The 19,773-nt window shown below is 35.8% G+C and overlaps 1 protein-coding gene across 3 annotated transcripts in view; it reads left to right on the top strand.

Annotated features, from left to right (window-relative positions):
- SYT14 (synaptotagmin 14) overlaps positions 1-19,773 on the top strand; it is a 91,969-nt gene that overhangs the window by 61,424 nt on the left and 10,772 nt on the right. For 2 of the 3 annotated variants that reach the window (XM_074863633.1, XM_074863632.1), the window contains 3 exons: positions 176-625; positions 16,425-16,614; positions 19,716-19,772. In XM_074863633.1, the coding sequence (XP_074719734.1) occupies positions 176-625; positions 16,425-16,614; positions 19,716-19,772 (697 nt within the window). The remainder of the gene's footprint in view (positions 1-175; positions 626-16,424; positions 16,615-19,715; position 19,773) is intronic. The other variant, XM_074863631.1, reaches the window with a different exon arrangement.

The following is a 19,773-nucleotide window of genomic DNA, read 5'->3' on the forward strand; positions in this document are numbered from 1 at the left end:
CAGCCATCTCCTCGGGCTTTTGGTGTTTAATTACCTTGTTTATGAAATGAACAAAAAGATCATAGTCCCTTCATATTGCTTAGAGAAAGCCATATATTTCCACGCTAGATTTAATAATAGAATACAATAAATAAATAAATAAAAAGCTTTTCTTCTTCTTCTTCTTCTTCTTCAGGATATGTCAGCTCGAGGATCATCTTCACAGCTTCCTAAACCTTTTGATCCTGAGCCAGTAGCTAAATATGGCACACTGGATGTGACTTTTGACTATGACTCACAGGAACAGAAGCTTTTGGTGACAGTGACAGCTGTCACAGACATTCCCACATACAGCAGGACAGGTGGAAGCTCGTGGCAAGTACACCTAGTTCTTCTCCCTATAAAGAAGCAGAGAGCAAAAACCAGCATCCAGCGGGGACCGTGCCCTGTCTTCACAGAGACATTCAAATTTAATCACGTTGAGTCTGAGATGATTGGGAATTATGCAGTTCGCTTTAGACTGTACAGTGTACGTCGCGTGAAAAAAGAGAGGATTGTGGGAGAAAAGATTTTTTACTTAACAAAATTGAATCTTCAAGGGAAGATGTCAGTGCCAGTGATACTGGAACCTTCTTACAGTCTGTCTGTGAGTATTAAATGAGGCAGAATAAGAATGCAGTGATATACAGTGTCCTGAATTTTGTAAGAATAGTAGTGTGTATATTTATAGAGTCATCACATCCACTCAATTTTTTTCAACAGTTGTAGCACTGTATTAGCACAATGATAATTTCCATAGAGTTTCTGTAAGTACATTCACTTTCCACCTGGACAAGCTGCCCATATTTTTCCTTTTAACTACTTCGATATTTCCAGTCTATAAATAGGGATATAGTGGCAAATGTATGCATATATGTACACATGCAAATACATATATATATTTAATAGTATAATCTTTACTCTGCTACCCACAGCATTTCACTACAAAAAAAAAAGAAAAAAAGAAAAAAGATCTACTAGCAAGTGCTCTCCCTCTGTTGCAATTATCTGGGTTGCAAAAGATATTTTCCTTTCAAGAAAGAGAGATAGGAAGGAGGAATTCTGAGAGTACAAAGCCGTTTTTAATAACTTTAGATTAGAACCCAGTAAATAACTGATTTCTGGTTCAGTTTGAAGTGAAAAATAGTGTGAAAAGTAGTTCAAACTGAAAAGGATTTCTCTTTGCTGAAAAAAAAGCTACCTGATGAACAAAATTTTTTGTCATCCAAAATAATTTAATTTCAATATTTTTAATAAAGCAACAGTAATTAAGGGTAAACTTCAGTATCACTGTCAAAAAACACAGGAGATCACTATATGGGCAGTCATCAGCATCTCCTTTTTCTGTTTTGTATTTCAGTATACTTTTGTCCAGAAAGAGAATGTTTGTGATGTTGTGGTCAGGGCTTTCTAGACTAGGAGTGCTTGAATGTTCATTGGTTAAGAGCTGCATGTATGCTAAATAATGGACTTTTGGGGGAAAGAGAAGGTGATTTAGCAAGGGCATCCTTATTTGGACATCGTGTGTATGTTGTGGGTTTTTTAAACTATCAATAAAAGAAAAAGAGGAGGAGAAGGCAGCGAAAGGAAAGTATTTTTTCAGGTGAAACAATGTAGTTAATTTGTTCTGCGTTTTCAAAAAAAGTTTGGATCAACTGAAATGGCATTTCTGTTGAACATGAGTACTACAAAAGACACTCAAAATGCCATCATATTTGATGACTAAAAATATATTAATGAGAATTATTAAAAGCTGAGACTAAAACTTGACTTCCATGGAGGATCAACTGTCAATAGAACAGCTTTTTTATGATTCCTTTAGAAGTAAAAATCAGTCTATTCCAAGGATAAAGTGGTTCATCTACCTAGTATGAACTTTCCTAAAGCAGAGTTTGCCAGTTTCACAGCTGGGAAAAAAAGCACCCCATGAAACAAAACACTGAGTATTCTAAATGTACTTGGTAAATTTATGTGTGTTTTCGATAGGTTCTTGTATAAAATTTACCAAAGTAGTGAAGGAGGCCAATGAATGGGCCAGGCTTTTGACTGATTGGTGTATCTCATATGTGCATTGGTTATTCTTATGTACTATTTTCTCAAGCACTTGTGGCAGGGAGAGTAAAAAAATTCCAGAGGGCATCAAAGATCAGAAGATTGCTATTTATTTTCTGTGATGGTAAGGGATGCCACATCTGCATTTTCATCTCCTCATTTTTTGGGGGAGGGAACAAGAATAAGGAATATTGATAGGAAGAGAAAGGATCTTCCAGAGTGTGTTGCTGTAATGGGGTTTAGGCAAATTTATCTTAGCCCTGCCTGTTGCTGGAAAGGAACCTTCATAGTCTCAGTAGCTTGAATGAGGATCTGTGGTTTTTTGAACTATGCAAATCAGTTTTTAAGTCTTTGGAAATTCATTCACATCTGAGTTTATAGGTATTTTTCTATTATTATGATATTTTTTCAGTGAGCAGATTTATTAAAGGATTTAACATATAGTTATTTTGCAAGAGTGTTAAAATTTATTGTGTTTTTAGGGTGTATGACTAGAAGTGGGGGGGGCATCCTGGGTTGCCTGAGTTCAGGCCCTTGTTATTGCAAACAGCCAGGTCATCCTGATCACAAATTTGTGAATTTTCATCTGAAAACATCAGGTTGTTTTGTTTCCAACCTGAATTTCTTCATGGCCAATTTATTACTAATTGTTCTTAATGCCGGCATGATCCTTGAGCTTAATTAGTTCTTACTGTTCTCAGCTGTTTGCCTCTGGGTCTATTTATACACATTGGTTATACTTCTCAACTGTCCTTTTGCTAGAATAAACCAACAACAATCTTTATGTCCAACTAATAAGTGCTAGGCAGGAGTTATTTAACAGGAGAAGGTAAGTGATGTTTTAATTTGGAGACATCCAATTGTTCAGGGATATTTGTAATTATAAAATCCACAATGAGGTACATTGTAAATTCTGAATTAAATTTGTCTTATTCAGTTGCCAGAGTGTTTTGTTGGTGAGCACTGTTTATATTTGACAGCTTTTTTACAAAGAGATTTCTTGGACACATGGCAGTTGTCCTATTTTTTCCACTGCTTCTCATTATATGGATTTTATATATTAAATATACCTTCTGTCACTGAAACTTCCTAATCCATTGAAACATCTATGCTAATCTCTTCTGCAGAAACATATTTTATTTGCTTCTGTATGTGCCTGATATTATATTAATGTATTTATTAGCTAATCATCTGCCTTCTGATTACATAAGAACAGTTTGTATCCTGTGAAGCTCAGTATTTTTTCAGTTATACCTTAAAGCTGTTCAGAAGGGAATCTGGTTAAAGGTAGACCAGCAAGTTCAGTGCCTTTCAAACATAGTGCATGCTCACGAGTGGGGCCTGCAACTCTCTGGTTCTTAAATGTGGACAAGTGCCTCTCATGGTGAGTGCATACTAGTATGTTCCTTAAATAGGTTTCAAAGCTACACATGGCTTCAAATTTACAAATATATTCACAAACTATCTTTCTCACCCAAGATTCTACCCTGTTCTTCACCTTCCTACATTACGTGCAGTGTCTTGCATTGGCAGCTATTATCCCCAGTCCTATTGCGATTTGTCTTTAACAGTCCTGTGTTGTTACAGTTCTCCCACGTAACAGGGAATTCCTCCTCAGCCCCCTTATTTATCACACACTTTCTTCCAAGTTCAGTGTAAGTTTGAGTGAGAAGGAAGCAAAAGAACCGATATGGGCTAGCCATAGTGCGGTTGTCGCTGTTGTCTGAGACTCTGTCCCTTTCAAATTTTGTCCACTGCATCAAAAGTTAATAGCAGGGTGTACACTGTGGTTTTGTGTGAGTATAGTTTGCTTAGGAAGACTTTTGTTGATGCTTTTAGGGAAATCTTCCTTTTCATACAATAGTAGACAAATTTTTGTTCACACGTCTTAGAGTTTAGAATCTATTGCAATGTTGTTTGTTTTTCTTCGGGAGATCCCTGTGGACCTGTTTTTAGTTGCTCTTTGTTCTTCTCACCCAAAAAAATTTTCCTGACAGTGAACAACAGCCTCCAGTATTATGTGATTATAAAAACATATAAGCAGTTTATTGAGTAAAATCTGTTTGAAAAAGATAAAAAAAACAAGTGTAATCCTCTTCACCATCCCATAGGTTGCTTTTTGGTGTAGAATAACAGCGAACAATAATGTTTTTTTATTTTTTGATTGATTTTGGAAGTACAGTTTGTATGACCAAAGCATACCTCTTCCTGCTAAGCAAATCTAGTAATTGCTCATTATGTATTTTCAATAACAAGATGTTTACTGTGGAGAATTAAATCTATTTTTCTTTCTTTCTATAACATTCTCCATTTCTAACATATTGAACTCTCAGATGTGATCCCTGTAACAAAGAATGGATGGTGTAGGCAGTCATATGTGCTTAAAGGATTATTTTCTATATCTACTATAAATATCTAGAGTGTCAGAATTGTTTCAATTATGATTTTTTTGAGCGAAGGCATTTATGGATGCAATGTATGAAAATGCTCACTCTTGCACACACACGTGTGCACTCTCTCTACTTTGAGGACAATGGTTAATCATCTCGTATACTTTGGTTTATGCATTGTGCTTAAGGCATTTGTTCCATGTTGCGGTTCATGTGTAGCCTATCTCCAGTATTCTGTAATGGATGTTTATCAGTTTATAAACTTCTCAGAAAAAAAGCTTTTATTTCTTGGGAATTCTTGTCCATTATAGAGTCTAGCTGTCAGGTTTTGTGCAAATTCTTATACTTTAGATACATTGGTGACTTCACAACTGCATTCTTGTGGCATAGTCTGTTCAGGATTGTATTTGGAAAGCTAAATACTAAAACTCATGTGTACGAACAGCTCTTTACTAAGTACCGGTATGATACTTTAAAATGGCTAACAAAAAAATTACTAAGACTTGTCTAGGGAAAAAAAAAAAAAGACTCAAAAGATTTTGTTCATAGTATTTTATTTAACTAGAATTCTACCTAACAGTTAGCTTGTAAAAATTATGTTCATCAAAGTAAGGGGCAATTATCTTTAAACACTGAGCACATTCTTATCTTGGGAATAGCTTGCTGAATTTGAGTTAGTGGTGTAAAACATGGAAGATCAGAATTAATCCTTTGACCCAATAACAAAGATGACTCTTTTTTGAAGAAAATCATTAGGTGATTGGAAAATGGTGATCATGTTACTGAGGCTGCAGGAGAACTTGACAGTGCTTGGCAAATGAAGCAGTCACCCTGTGTTTGGCTGGTTGTGCAGCATTTCATGGCAGTATTGGCAAGAAGCAGCTGTTGTCTTCTCGGCGTCATGACTGCCTCAAGTTGTGTGCCTCTGTGTGTGGTGTTCACCAAGCGCTGCTCCTGGCAGCTGAGAAGATAGGCGCTAAACTGTGGCTTGCTCTGCTCAGGTCTTAATCAGGATATGGAGGGGAAAGAACCCAAAGACAGCTGTGGCTACTGTGCTCTAAAGCCGGTGGTGTGTCTGCACTGTTCTGACAGATGCAAGTTTCAACAATTCAGGTAGAATCTGACCAGATGATAAGTTAGGAATTAATTGGCTTTCCAGATCAGTGCTATTTGCTCCTGATTTTTTCTTATGTACATATGTCTAATCATTCATGGCAAATTTTGGCATATAATTAGTCTGTTCATCCAAGAAGCACTGGACAGGTCATTGAGACTGAGAGACTGTTTCAGTCCCATATAGAATAACCTTGATACTTTGTAGAATACTTTTAGATAGTTTTCAATAATTTTTTCTTTTACAATCACAACTTGTCTCAGGTGACTGCAGCCATTCTGTCATCTCGGGAGCAAAATGGTTGACCAGTTTCAAGATATGCCGCTTGGTTTTGATAGTTGATTACTGTTGTGGAGGGTGATATGGTTATTTCTGTCACAGACTGAACAAGCCTCTCGAGTAAGCAATCCAGAAGCACTAGAATGTTTCTTCAACCTGTAGTTGAAGTTCTCCAGTTATTTGAATGAACCCAGACTAAAAGGCAATAGTCCTTGCAAGTTGCTTTAAACTCTATAACTAAACTCAGTACTTCAGCCCTTTCACAGGTTATTCGCTATCTCCACTGTAATCAAGAGAAGGATCTTTGTCATTAGGATTCTCTGCCTTACACCAAGATCAGTTCAGGAAGCTTTTTACAAAGCCACAATTCAGGGTTTGTCATTCTGCCATGTCTAGGCTAACTAGGGCTGTGATTCCTGTTCTGTCAGTAATGTAAAGAGTATAAAGCTTTTCCCAATAAAAACCCCTAATTCTCTGGAAACAAGCTTCTGACTTCTTATGAGCTTCTTAGAGCCCTTGGTTGAAGCTTGTACATTCACCATGTTTCTAATTAATTTGTGTTTCTAGCCTTTATTGATGGACTTTTTTGTAAGATACAAGAAGGAAAAATTTTATTGCAGTTATTGGTGACAGTCATGGATAATAGAGCCAATAAAAATGCTATTAAAGTGGTACTTATATACCATTTCTGAGATATGCTGACCAATGTGGAGAGTCAGAGCATTCTGAATGTACATGCTGCTGCCATGGCAGAGTTATCAAAGTCCACCTGGCCTTCAAATTTTTAGAGGTTTAAAAAAAGTACCAGCATAACACCAGGGCTTTCTTCAACACATTAGCAAAACCAGAACTTGAATTTAACATCAATTTTCAGCTACCTTGCTGATACCCAGATGGGAGGCAAGTTCCTACTTTGGTAATTAGATCTATTACCATCACCCTGAATGTAGGATACTGGGAGAATTCTTTGAAGTCAGCAATGTAAAAAATTTCATCTGTTTGTCAAAATCATCAGTTGATCAGGTAGTCAGAATAAATAGTTTGCTGTCTCTCTATCTTAATATCTGTGCACCGAGTAAAATAACAGTTAAAAACTGGTATCTTGCCTTTAATCAATGAGTTGCTTGAAAAAAAGTTATTTACTTGGTTTGATCCCTACAACCTTTGAGATTTGGGTCAGCAAATAATGGAAACTATGTTTCAGACATGGTATTACTATTTTGAGTGTATGATGATGCTTTTCAGTCTCTAAAATGATGGGCTGTGAATGACTGTTCTAGATTAAATCAACGTAATCCACTTGAGCAATACCCTTATTTTTTCAGAAAGTGAGTCCATCAGTGACAAACATATTGTCTAGAACTGTATGTTTAGTTTTGATCATCTTTAAAAAAAAAAAATTAAAAAGTTCATCAATACATAAAGCTAGAAAAGAGAATTTCATCAGGTATCTGTGAGATTCTCAGACTATCATTCTCTGTGGCATAAGCATCATCTCCCAGCGTGGACTGCAATTTCAAAGAGCAGTAAGGAAAATAGTCATGCTGTAAATTTCCCAGAAGTGGCTTTGTAGGAGTTACAAGTAAAGATTATCAAGGTTGTCACTAGCATGAAATTTCTACTTCTGAAGACTACAAGCTGCTGCTTAAATCTTCCTCAAGCAACTCATTCAGTGGGATTACATTCTTTAATTTATGAATCCAAGTGAAATTTCTGTTTCCCTTGGAGATACTGAGTTTCCCAACTAGTTTATTTTCTTATAATTTGAATTCTTTCTTGTTTGCATGTAGGTGTACACACAAACATCATCTCACTTTTGTTACTGTCTTTCAAGGAAACAGGAAAAAGGAAAAACACAGAAACAGTTCTGTTTGCAGGTTTGAGCACCCTTCAGCAAAAGTATGTGCACTGTTTTCTTCTCATTTATTTCCATTGGGGGAAATCCTAGTCAGAGATGTTGCTCAAACAGATGAAGTTACTTAGCCTGCAAATTTATAACTTATATGTTTGTGGAACTTTTCATTTTTAGTTTTTGGTTTACTTATGGGATGATTCTTCTTCTTCTGGGCTTTGCACTATAATGTAAGTGTTCTTCATTAGCGTTCTTCATTTTAGACTTGAGGATCTCCAAGTAATCACTTCTTTGTATATTCAAGCAGCCTGTATTTGGTATCAGATGAGCATTTCTGTTCATAGGGTGCCTTTAGCAAGGGATTCTTTTAGTCTCAGTGTGTTAGCCTCTTATCAGGCTTGGCCCTCATGTCTGACCTTGAGCTGCATCTTTCACAGCTCCTGTCTTTCTGTTGGGCTTAATCAGCTGTCATCTGGGCCCAGGAGAATCCAGTTTATTTCCACCTCTTGCCCTTCTTTGTGGTGTGTATGGTAGCTCTGAGAACTGAAAGAGATCCCTTCCAGCTGCAAACACCTGGTGATCCTTCGATTATGAGATTAAACATGACCTGAACAAATCAAAAGGGTGAACTAGTCACTAGCAGATTAAATTAGAACTGGGTGAACTGTTAATTGCAAATAGTTTAACTGACAAATGCTTTATAAACATACCTTTAATGTTAATGGATTTATCCATTGTGAAAAAATAATTGCATGAATGTCTATGCAGTCCAATACTAGTCCATAGATTGACTACTCATAAATTATATTTACTGTTTGGTCACCAAATCTTTTTCTCTTTTCCCAGTTTGAAAAAGTGTAATCGAGAGAAAAGAGAAAAATTAAATTATTTGCCATTGATCTTCTCAATGAGCATAGAGAGTAACTCCATCTGGACAGAGCATTGTAATTTAAAGAAGTCTGTGGTCTTGGAAGCTGTCCCACAGTAACATCTCCATGGTCTTACATGTTTGACAGGGAGTAAAGAGAGGGGGAGGTGTGAGTGAGTCTGGGTAGGAGCTGTTAGCATAGCTTCATCAGGAGTGCAGGTAAAATGTCTGTATTTTGTGTTGGATGTTCTTAGTTAAATTGCTAGTGCAAACATCTGACAGCTTTTAGTGCTTGAATGTTTCTTGATGCTACATGTCTTATTTCAGAAAACAGAATTAAATAATAAAAGACATCTTGCCTCTTTTCGTCCTCTTGCCCATGGAGATATAAAAAGCTGGTAGACTTTTGCAATGTAAAAACAGCACTTTTGTAAATGCTGTAAATTCCATTGTCCATTCATTTCCAATTGCCTCCACTGCTGGTCAGGTTTGCTGTGCAAATTTCAAGCCCATTAAATCTATGTAACAACAGGGTGACCTTTCATAATCTGGCAAGAAAGCCAAAGCTGTAATTTAAATGCAGACAAATAAAAGTTATAGAAAACTTTAAATGTTTCCCTTTCTATAGAGAATTAATGTTTTGCTCTGCAGAGCTGAAAACTTAAAAAACTTTTAGGCAGAAAGTACTAACAGCAAATTTTCTTGAAATATGAAAAGCAGAAGTCTCGCTGTGAACTTGTTCAAAATATTTCAGAAAAGTGAAATGTTGTTTTGCCATTATTAAGAATATATGCATTTTATTTTGCCATTTTAATTTTATGACTAAATTATGATATCCTGAAGCTTGAAAACAAACATTATTTCAATAATACTGTATTCTTATTAGAAAATCCACAAAGGTTTTAATTTTTATTAAAATTAATTTTAAATTACTTCAAAATTGAAATTTCTGTAGTATAATCATGTATTTAAGGAGGTTTTATAGCTCTGTATGTTATAGTAGCTATGGTAAGTTAAAGCTGCATATAGAATTTTTAAGGTTTTAGTCCCTTGACTGTAGTGAATGAAAGAATTATTGTTTTTCATTTGATCTCCATTTTCCAGTGTTTCATCTGTGAGAAAACAATGTGTTTTGTAAAATTCTACATCCAGAAGTTTTTTTTCTCTTAAGGATAAAAAACAAGGTAGAGTAGAAGCCTCTGATGAGAAACGTGAATTTTATTACTTCAGATAATCTCATTTTCAGCTACATTAATAGCAGTTTAATAATCAAAACAATTCCATATTTTATGTGAATACCATCAATGTTGAATGTATTTATTTGCTAAAGATTTTTAAATTGGAATTTGTGAATAGGAAATCCTGATAACTTTTAAAGCATGCCAAAAATAAATATGGGGTTTTCTTCCTAAAATCAAGTTGCATAATGGAAATATTATTAGAATATTTACTTTCATGTTTGTGATTTAAGTTTATTTAGATATTAATACTGTAAAGTGTGAAGTACCTGAATAAAAATGCACATTATACTTAATTGGAACATGCTTCAAGGAAGCTATTAAGCAAAAAACCCCAAATTATTACCTGTCATAAATAACGATGCTTTCCTAAACTTGAATCTTTGTGAGATGCCTAAAACTATATGTTTCGGTGTTTGCAGGTTCAGGTTATTAGTTTAAAGCAAAATACTGATAACTATATGTTCTGTTAATTTTACTATGCAGGACAGACAGCTGCGATAAGAATTGGAATTTCTTCCCTAACCTGTTGTCAAGATAGGTAGCTTTGTATGATTTCAAAAGTATTGGTTTTCTTTTAAAAAAACAAACAAACAAACAAAACCCCAAAAAGTAACCGAACAAAAATCCCCCTAGAACATCCAGATTGACACCATTTAAAATCAGATATTTTTTTAAATTGCCAAAGCCTCTAAATGAGAGTGGCATACAGTACAGAAAGAAATCTTTCAACAGCAACAAAAAAGACCTTCTTTGGCACTTGCTTCTTCATTTAATTCTTATTTTGCTAAATTTTATTATTAATAATAAGAATCTTATTATTTCAAACATTTAATATTGTTTTGAGCATTATGTAACACTTGAGTTCTGCATTTAGAAACAAAAAGTTGATACTTCCTGCAGGTATTAGTATACAGAAACAGTATCAGTTGTTTAGTTTAAGGAACTGTTCTGTTATCAGTATCATAGTTTTAAGGACTTCCTTTTTTCAAGTGTATAGATCCTCAGAGTTCTTCCATGAATTAAGGGAAACAGAAGTGAAAGTGATGAGGAACTAAGGCAAACATCTCCACAAAAGCATCAAAGCATCCAGTATAGTACATAAGTGGGATTTAGATGCCAGAATTCAAAATTATAAATCTCCGTTCTTTGACATTCCTGATTATTTTACATCCCTCTATTTTCAGGGCTCAGCTCATCAGGTGGTTTAAGTTCTCTTTCCCAGGAATGATCTTGATTTTTTTAAAAAAAATATTTTAGCTTTGAAACATGTTTTTATGAAGTACCTAGTGCTTAAGCCCCTAATAAGGAGCTTAAGCCACTAATGAGGAATGTGGAGCCTATAGGTTCAGTTTTCTCGTCCTCTCTGGCTCTCAGGGAAGTAGGGGATGGGCTCCAGGCGAAGAGCGGATCTGGAGCCTGTTTGGTGCCTGGGTGCTCTCATCACCTCAGTGAGCTTTTGCCTCGAAGTGGAACAGTAGCTTCAGGGTTCAGCACTGGGCTGGTGATTGAGAGATGAATACTTTTATCTAAAATGTTGGAGACCTGGATTCAGTTCCCTCTTTTGCCTACTAGGATTCAAATTTCCTTCCCTAACCTCTCAGTTGTATTGAGATAGAAGTAAAAGAAAATAACGTGCAAAAAAGTTCTTTAAGAGATTAGTGGTATAACATTAACATTTAAAATTTGAGAGAGACATTTTGACAAGTAACATGCTGTGAATCAGATTTTTGTTGCTGAAGGATTGTCAGCAAGGCTTCATCTTTCTTGTGTATATTTTGAAAAGCCAAGAGAATCAGATGTTCTTGTTTCGTAAGCCTACAGACACATGATTTTAACCTGTGCATTGAGGAAAACGAACTTTTATACTGCCCTCAGAGCATGACCACATTATTCCCTGTGATTAACTCCGGTTGGCTTAAGAGCAGAATCTATAAGCAGAACTTCAGGGTATAGAAAAATAACAGTAGGAGATGAATATGTAAGTAACAAATATCCTGTTTCCATGGAATTCTGTTGAAGGAAGACAATTAAAATACATTTTACATGTATCATCATTGTTGCAAATAGAGGATTCTCTATGTTATAAGAGAGCAGAGAAAAAGATTATTGAAAATATTTCTTAGGGGTTCACGTCTGATTTGGATTGTGTATGTTCACTTCCATTGGTAGTAGGGAAAAAAGAGTGTTCTTTTTTTGTTTGCCAACTTTTGTGCAATAGCAACATGTGAAATATAAATACTGCTTAATGGGAATGTTTTTATTAAAAAGTGGTGTTTCTTCCCTAGATAAAATATGCAAAGAACTCATCAAGGACAATAGTTTGAAGAATTAGTGATTAAGTTTTTGTAGAATGTAGCACATACTACTTATATTAGCCAGTGAAAAGCAATGATTGTCTTAAGTGCTGATCAAAAATCCACCTACCTTTGTAATAAAGTACTATGCTGTGGTGTATATAGGAAAGGTTTAGGTCCTTTGTGCAAAGCTCACTGTTATAAAATCAAAAAGGTGAAGATTTGTGATTTAATGTAGTAAGACAAGCCTTTGAACCAAGTATTTGGAATAAACTTTACCTGATTTTTTTTGCTTGTGTTAACTGTTAATAATCTATTTTTGTTATGGCTAAATTGACAGCAAGAGTTTAGAGATTTAACATTAATATCCTGGAGACAACCTCAAGAGACAGCTCCTTGCACTGTGGCTAGATCATCAATACCTTAACAGTTCATCAGAGCTCTTAAAAAATCATTTTAAGATTTTACAACAGTTCTTACTAGGCTATTCTGGTGCATCACTGACCTTGAAGGGCTTTTGCTATTATGGAACCTTAGTTCTTTTTTTCCATGCTTATTAAAATCCACACAGTGTTTATAGAGGAAGAAAGGGGAGAGTTATAAAAATAAACTTACGTAGACAGATTATTTCAAACAAATAGTAACTTTTGGTCTAAATATTACGTTCCCCACAGTGAAGCTGCAGTATTAAAGTGGCCTACAGATAGATTGAATGCAGATCTGTATGGAGATGAAAAGCATCTGGTAGCACTGTGATGTTGTCATGAGATGAAAACTTCGTTGTAGCTAAGTTTATATTCATGTTGTACCAATTAGCAATTTCAGTGTTAATATTTTACAATTTGGCACGTGATCATGAAGCTTGTGTTTTGAGCGGGTAAAAATGTAACTTCTTGTCTTGCTTTTTTCTTGATGAGTTTGTTAGCACTCTTCTTGAATTTTGACTATGTAAACAGAAAAAAACCCCTCTAAACAGAGACTTGAAAAACTGTTATTTTCAATTCTAGTGCAGCTTACAGATTTAACACACAATCAGGTTACTTACCAACAGACATCATTATCAAAGAACACCTTACTTAAAACAATGAATGGATTTCCACAGTGTGAACAATAAACTCTGCTGGAGAAAATACTTCTGAGGAGCCATCTAATCATACTCAATATCCCTGATTTTTAACTTTGTCCTGCAATGAAAAGTCTTTCTACAGTTGTTGATCTGAGCCCTGCTGATCTCAGCGCTCTCGTTACCTTTCCTGATTCCTGTTTCTTCTTCTCTTCCTCATAGGATCTTTCTGTTTTCTCTCAAAAGAAAACTGCCAAAATGCAACCTCACCTTCCCCTTTTTCTTATGTCTTACCTACTTGCCCCCAAATTATCTTGTTTTCTCCCTTATCATAGACACAGAGATTATACTTTGGCTTATGTAGTTCAACACTGTTTTTACTCAGTAACATCAGTCTGTTTTCTAATCTGCCTCACACCTCACTGCTTCGTTTTTCTTCTTAGTGTCTCTCTTTTATATTAGAATTTTCCAGTTCATAACTGAAAAGCATTTTTTAAAATATGTTTGGGTCAGCATGAAACAAAATGGGTTGGAGTCTTTTTTTCTATGAAATGGAAAACAAAATATTGTTCAGTTTGTTTCTCCAGTGAATTTGGTTGCTTTATTTGATGTCTTTAAACTTCTATCACCAGAGCATTTTGTAGGAAGGAGATTCATAAGGTTATTATACCCTAAGGATTAAACAACATGCTTTTGTTTATTTCAAACCTACCACCTGTCTCAAAATAAAAGGCAAAATATTTTGTTTTAGAAAATATTGTAGTAAAACGTTTTAGACCCTCTGTCCAGATTTTCATCAAGGCTACATCTAACAGTTCTTTCTGTGCAACGTTTCTCAGGTACAGCCACTTAGTTGCATTTCCATCCACTTGCAGATCTGAAGCATGACCAAGATCTTCTCATCCCACCATTCAGCTGGTGAGATCTTTTTCTCTGGCCTTGTCAAACACAATCTTGTCCTTCTCACATCCACTCAGGATTCTGCTGTAAAGGAATTATATTTCTAGCCCATCCTTAGGTAGCTTTGTAGTATCACACTTGTTTCATTTTTCAGTTGTTTTCCCCATTCTTTATTATATCACACAGAAGCTACTTGTCTTCCCTTTCAAGGTACTTCAGGACTCATTCCCACTCAGTCATCACTCGTTCCCTATTTACTATTTTTAGCATTCTAAACATTATTCTGATACCCATTGTAATCAGTTTAACTGTTACAAACTGAGTTACACTGAGTCGCTATTAGAAGATCAGTAAACTGCACAAATATGTCCCAATTAGGAAAAGGTGCTATCATTACCTTCTCTCAGTACAGATGTCAAAGCCCTCTGAGGGTTTGGGGGGGAGTGTTACCTATCTACTTGCTTTGTATGTCTTTTTTATGGACTTGCAGCATGATCAGAATGAAACTTGAGACCTAAGCTTTGAACAGTGTCAGGTTGACTGTCATTAAATTTCTGGCCCGACAAAATAGTAAGATGAATAAGCACCATAGGTATAAAGTGTTACAATTTCAAAAGACCAGAAAGCTTATGTCATAGCTGCAGTTGTGACAGGCTGAAGTTTTCAAGCGTGCAGTATACTTTGCTGAATCAAGTTATCTTTTTTTTTAAACTTTCCATTTTGTATTCTACTGTTGAAGTTAGGAATCAAAAGTTTCCTGTTTCGTGAGTGCCAAAAATCAGAGAATGAATGTATACTTGTAATTCATTTTCAGCAATTTGCAGCCCATTTGAAATTTATTCTTAGAATTGAATAAGGAACTTCTGGAGAAATAACCAAAGATTTAAAATTCAGAATTTTCAGCTTGGGGAATGGAAGTCAAGGAATTTTGTTGAGGTCCTTCTTTAGTAGTAAGGATATATGTGCTAACAAAAGTGAATGTTTATTAATGAGGAAGTGGATTGCTGCTTGAAACGTCTGCCAAACTTCTTGGAAATGTTCTGTAGAGAAGAACTAGTTAAAATGTCAGTATGAGGGATATTATTGTAGGTTCATCATTTCTTCTAGTAGTTATCATGTCTTCTCTAATGTGAGATTCTGTAATGCATTTATATGTCAGATTAAGTTACTTGCTTTTAAAGTTAACTTTTATCTTGATGAGGATTTGTGCTATTTAGGTTTTAGGACTGATCTTGCACCCGTGTCAGCTGTTGCTGGAAATGATAGAGACATTTGGAATCTGGAAGAATCAGCTTCACAAAATCATAACTCCTTGAAAGAGTGCTGCCAGATTCCCAAATGAGTCAAGCCATATTTGAAAAATCTGTGGATCCAATTTACATTTTTTTCTGTATTATCAGTACATCCCTCTATGATTCTCTCAGAAGTTTCTTCTCGGCTACCAAGCAAATCGCTGTGAGATTGGCTAGATTCCATCCAGTTTCTTGTTTTCAGTGCTGCAACTCTATGTGCCAGTTCATGAAAGCAAGAGATGAAAGTAGGAACTATGTTATGATTAGCATGGCAGTGTAAAGAAAGCATCGTTTTTTTCTTTTTTTAAGGCCAATAATGAGGGATTAAAATGATGAAAATTAATATTAGAATCTCCTGTCAAAGATGTGATGTGGTGAGAATGCATAAGAGATCTGAATTTTTTGGAAGCTTTCAGGTGGAAGTTAAAGCATCACTTGGTGAGCTTTAGGATGGCATTCTTCCTTTCCCACCCAAGACAAAGGGTCTATTGCAATTCTGTATCCCTAGATCAATTAAATTCCTTGTAAGCTAATTTATTCTAGACAGTGCATTTTTCTACTTGCATGTGTTCTGTTATTTTGCTACTCATAAATTCTCAGTCTAGAGAACAACCTTTACAAAGGATGAATAAGAATTTCCTGCATTTTATTATCTTCAAAGTTCCACTAGTGTTTTCCATTTTTGGAAAGTAAAAGATCCAAGGTTTAATGTGCTCCAGGATGTTGACAAATCATGTTACAGGTCTTACCTTAGCAATTGAAGTAAATAGGGACCATAAAGGCTGCTCTTCAGCTTTTGCTATTATTTCTCCTGAATTAGGAAGCAACAGAAACACAAAATTAAGAATTATTTTAATTCCAAATCGCTTTAGTCTTTGTTACCTCTAACATGTGTCAACTCAGTATATATTAAGGATGTACATTTCTTATTGGGTGATTGAATGGAACTTCTGTTATTGTCAGTAAAGTTGCTTTCCTAATTTTCTATGTGTTATTCTGAAAATTGACTTCCCAGTAACATCATTCCATAAAATACGTAGATATTTTTATCTGTTTTATAGGGTTGTGACTCCCAAATGAGCATGTCAGAAGTGTCTTGCAGTGAAAGTACCTCCTCCTGTCAGTCTCTGGTACATGGCTCAGCTCCAGAAATCCTCATTGGCCTCCTTTATAATGCTACAACTGGAAGATTATCAGCAGAAGTGATAAAAGGCAGCCACTTCAAAAACTTGGCAGCGAACAGACCACCCAGTGAGTGAAAATCTTTTTTCATCCTAATGCTTCTGTACTGGTGGGGCTCTCGGTAGCAAGGACTTCAATCCTATCATTTAGTTTTACCCAATCAAAATGAAATAGAGCAATCATCAACTAATCTGTTTCATGTTTTACATTTCTAGTCAGTTGGGAAATAGCAAAATCTAAAATTCAAAATATTAATTGTAAGTTGACAAGACTGTTTTAATTTTTCATGATGACTGACTAATAAATTACCTTTATCATAATGATTAATTGCTAAATTACTAATGCCTCACATCACAGGCCAAGAATAAAAAGTTAGTGTTTAAAGAGAAAGTACATGCCAGCTAATATTAATATAAACACTCTGAACAGTTATTGCTCTTCCTAGAGAGATTGATACTGCAGTCTTTAATTGCTTATGTGTCTGTGCATATGTGGTATTAATATATTATATATAACTTGGGAATGTCAGTGAAGACAACGGAGAAACAAATTGAGACCTTTGACATATTTACTGTGCAGAAGGAATGTTCACCATCAGAAAGGACTTGAACTGTGTATTCAAGCATTTGTTCAAAAATACATTTGTCTGAAGTATCTGTGAACTTTATATACTTCTACACTGGAGCCAGATGGAATGTCATGCACACAGAATGTTTTTACTGTCTCTAATTCTTTGATATAGCTTGAGAAAGTTCAGTAATTAACTTTTTAAAAAGTTATTTTTTATTGTTTTTTAGACGATGAGTCTGGCCAGACATATCTACCTGTTCCTCTTGATTTTGTCTGGAGGCTCAGGTTTTAGTCCCTCTTTCTGTTTGTTAATCCCCAGATTTGTATGCCGCTAGCAGGTTATCTGGCACTATTAGATTATGTAGCAGGCTGCCAACATTTTATAAGTGGTTTGCACATCTCACTTTGTCTTCAGAGTTCAGGAAGTAAGCCAAACGAATGGAGGCTGATGCTCTCCTCTTTCTTTCTTGACCCGTGTTTTATTTTATTAATTACATTTGGCTCATCCTTACTCTGCTTTGCTTTCTCTATACTTTTCACACTGATGGAGCCAGACTTTGTTAACATGGCCAGAGAAGGAAGGTGAAAGAAGAATCTCTAATACTTTTATATGATTAGGTAGCTGCCCCAGAGTCACCTATTTGGAGACAAAGTGTAGAAATAGTGGGGAAAGCCAGGAAGGCCCAAGGACACTGGGGTGGGGGAAGAAATGAACAGGAGAGGAGACCTGAAGAGAAGGGACCATGTGTTCCCTTAAAGCAAAAACGGTAGGTGGCTTATGCTTATCCTTCTGGAATCTCTGGAGAAAGCCAAGTTTTTCTTAATATTTGGAATATGCAAGTTAGACGGGGGTTCAGTACTTGTTTTTGAGACAGATCTGTTCATTCCCTGGTATGTTAATTCCCAAAATGTGCTCTGTGGGCCCATGCTGTCTAGCTAACAGTTGTGTGTGTCACTGGGGTCAAAAATCTGTTTCAGATTGCGAGAAAGAGGCATAGAACATGGCATATAGCCCTGTAATACCATGTTCTGTCTGACCTTTTTTAGAGGGAAGATCTTGTGTGTTACCTTTTGTCATTCCCTGTGAAGGATAGGGGGAAGTTTTGATATTCATAATAATGATAGTCCAGTTCTGTTTAGATGAATGCGGGTTTGGAGTTCTGTTGTTTCTAGAAAGCTGGAAACTAATGCACTTTTTAGGTCCAGTAAGACCGTGCACAGAATATTGTGGAATCCAAATTTCTCCTGTGGGCTGTTTTGTGCTGTGCCCCTCCCCCCCAGCAATGGTAGCACCTTCTTGTGAACTCCTGGACTCAGGTCCATACCACTGCCATTTCCTAACTCCCTGTCAAGTACATTGTGGACACATACCAGCCTCTCTGTGTGCCATCATTTCTACCAAATGGAAACTAAGGCCTCTAGGAATGATGGTAAAATGCTCTGATCAAATTTGTTGTTTGGGCCATCAGTGGTCCAGAGTCCTGAGAAGTACTGCAAAGTACATACACAGGTCAGTTTTCGTTCAGGTCCTGAGAAACTATGATAGAAATGAAAGTAATTATTCTTTCCCACATGCGATCCTTTCTGTAGTCTAGGGGTTGTGAACCTATGCAATTTTTGTGAAACGCTTTTGCAGCAAATATGACTCGAGTCCTACGTTTCTGCTTCTTCACAGTACATGCTCCTCTGCCGTATATTTATATGTTACATAGTAACTCATTTAGCAACAGAGTACAGGCAAATAGGCCAAATCCTGCAGGTGATAATAGTTGATGTTAGAACATGTCTTCGTTTCCCTGTGTGACAGTTAATATTTTGTCTGAGAAAAAGATGCTTCTTAGTATTCTTTAAAATTTTGTTGAAATGGGGTATGAGCTTTTGCACATTAAATGCATGTATGTGTATGCATGCACACGCACATTAAATCCATAAATACATGGATTTTAACAAGTGAGATCTTTACATTTTGATTAGAGAGACGTAGTTGAATTTCAGATGTAAGCATCCCTCAGCTATTTTTAGAGATTAGATCAATCATTCTCGTGCCCAAGTCCATCACTACTCAAGAACTAAAGTATTACAATCAAATATCTGTAACTATAAAAGCTAAGGCAAAGCCAGCTTAGTTTTCAGTTCAGTGATTTTTCATTTTATTGCTTTTAATATATGAAGTATTATTACTGTGTGCAGTTTTTCTTATTATGCTGGAGTTTGCATGAAAAAGCATAAGGTTTGGTAAAAAGGCTACAGTGATTTTTTTTTTTTTTCCCAGTCTTTTATAACCTAATCGTTTGCATGATTCTTTCTATGTTGAGTGTGCTTTAAAACCCAGTAGCTATTAGTGCTAAGATAACGCATTATGTAAGTGGTGTAATTTTTGTTAAAGATTACACAAAAACTGCACAAAATGTTCATTTCATTAAATTTTACCCAGCCATCCTTCTGTTCAATCCTTTTTCTGATCTATGCTGCCAAGGTTTTGTGTTCTTCCACTCCAGTGAATAGTGTTTCCTCTTAAACTTTAACCTTTGATCCTCTCTCACCCAACTATTGACATCTGGTCATTATTTCTTTTACTGCTTTCCACCCCCTGTTGTCAGACGGACTGTTCTGTTGTCTAAAACACTTGATAGGTGGACAGGTTTATATAATCCGAGG

This window comes from Strix uralensis, chromosome 3 (assembly GCF_047716275.1).
Source record: "Strix uralensis isolate ZFMK-TIS-50842 chromosome 3, bStrUra1, whole genome shotgun sequence".
Taxonomy (NCBI): Eukaryota; Metazoa; Chordata; class Aves; order Strigiformes; family Strigidae; genus Strix; species Strix uralensis.